General features: G+C 39.6%; 1 protein-coding gene across 1 annotated transcript; it reads left to right on the top strand.

Annotated features, from left to right (window-relative positions):
- Positions 1-201: 201 nt before the first annotated feature.
- Positions 202-1,515, top strand: LOC121966969 (signal peptidase complex subunit 3-like; the record flags this gene model as incomplete). Its single annotated transcript, XM_042517034.1, has 2 exons — positions 202-340; positions 1,252-1,515. Coding segments are annotated over 2 exons (272 nt in total), but the record flags the coding sequence as incomplete, so codon positions are not given.
- Between the last annotated feature and the right edge of the window lie 352 nt (positions 1,516-1,867).

The raw sequence follows: 1,867 nt of genomic DNA, 5'->3' as shown, positions 1-1,867 counted from the left end.
GAATAAAATCATCTTTGAAATGATCTCTGAGCTGCTGTACTGGATTGCATAACATTTATGACAATATATAATATTTGATATTATTTTGTTACTTTTAGCAGACTGTTCACATTTCATGGACAGCAAACATAAATGAGCAAACTATCATTAACAGGTTTTCTATTGATTGACATCGATGTGTGTGTGTGTGTGTGTGTGTGTGTGTGTGTGTGTGTGTATTTCAGTCTCTGAATCAGGTGGTGCTGTGGGATAAGATCGTCCTTCGAGGTGAAAATACCAAACTGAACCTCAGAGACATGAAATCCAAATACTTCTTCTTCGACGATGGGAATGGACTCAGGTTAGAGACACAGACAGACACACACACACACACACACACACACACACACAGCACAACTTTCAACGTACATCTCATAGCAAACTTCCCATTAAAGTTTTGATATTTCTCATGTGCAAGTTGCAGATCAGGAAATCTCTTAAGCCGTCAGCTATTGTTGTAAAGACATTAAGCCTCTGGTGGTAGCGGCCAATATTTCGGAAGTTAAAGTGCCCCTCATGTGACATCCCAACAAAGACTCAACTCCAGGGGTTTGACTTCAACCTGCAGCCTTTACTGCACATCATCCCCCTTCTCTCACTCCCCCTTTCATGCTTGAGCTGCCCTATCACATATAGGGCAAAAAGCCCCCAAAAAATTACCGTAAAATGAGAAGACTCTAAAGCAATAAATGAACTCCTCAGTTGGAAGTTACGATACAATGGTTTTTGGTTTTACCAAATAAGCTGTTAGCATCACATAGCTAATGTTACCTAATGGCTATTAATGAGTTTAACGACAGATTTGAGCCATTTCAGTTTTTTTGGACCTTTTAACGTCCCCAAATTGGCTACAACGAAGTCTCTTTATCACTGAAAATCAAGAGATACCTCATGAAAGAAATGTCGAAACACTTACGGCTCAAAAGCCTTTATAGAAGTCATAACCACACATCTGACATCTTTCACAGATATAAACAAAACATTTATTTTGTCTCTGTCAAAACTTTTTAAATTATTAATTCACAATTAGTTTGTTTCTGTTTTTTTTTTAAAGAAAAAGCAATACTTTTATTCTGCACCTTTCTAAAAGCTCGATGTATTACGTCCTAAAAATGTTTCTATACATAAATATGATATCAGTGAAACCTTTAAGTGAGAACTTCTGTCATGTAATGTGATTGGCCGACTAACTCACATCTGTCTCCTCTCCAGAGCCAATAAGAACATCACGCTCACACTGTCGTGGAACGTCGTTCCCAACGCCGGGATCCTGCCTCTTGTCGCTGGAAGTGGACACGTCAGCCTCCCATTCCCGGATACATACGAGACCACCAAGAGCTATTAGACACAAACACAAACCTGGCCAATTTCAACACACTGTACACACACACTGATGACTCACACACACTGTGCGCTGGTGTTTCTTCATAGATGTAAATGAATTTTTGGTTTGTAATAAAAGTTGAGATTGGAAAATCTGTTTTTTTGAGGATTTTTAAATAGGAGGCGCACTGTTGGTGGGTAAAGGGTCAGTTCACCCAATCTCAAAATACATGTTCTCTCTTATCATGCAAACATTCTTGGTGTTAGTTTGATTTCAGGTTGAGGGAGAATAATCACAAACACATCACACAGGTGAAAGGCCGACAGAAAACCAGCGGAAATGTAGAAAAATACAACCTGACAAAAACCCAAGTATGACTTAAACATGCGAAGCAGCCGTCTCATATTTTCTCTTAATCCTGCACAGAGCGATCTCAGAGTTGTGTGATGGTGCTTCGAATAGCAGGTCAGGTCTCTGAGCTGTTTGATGAAGCAGCAGCAGCGC

Source organism: Plectropomus leopardus, unplaced genomic scaffold (assembly GCF_008729295.1).
Source record: "Plectropomus leopardus isolate mb unplaced genomic scaffold, YSFRI_Pleo_2.0 unplaced_scaffold26483, whole genome shotgun sequence".
In the NCBI taxonomy this organism is placed as follows: Eukaryota; Metazoa; Chordata; class Actinopteri; order Perciformes; family Serranidae; genus Plectropomus; species Plectropomus leopardus.
Note: the sequence above shows the minus strand (reverse complement) of the source record. Positions and strands in the feature narration are given on the sequence as shown.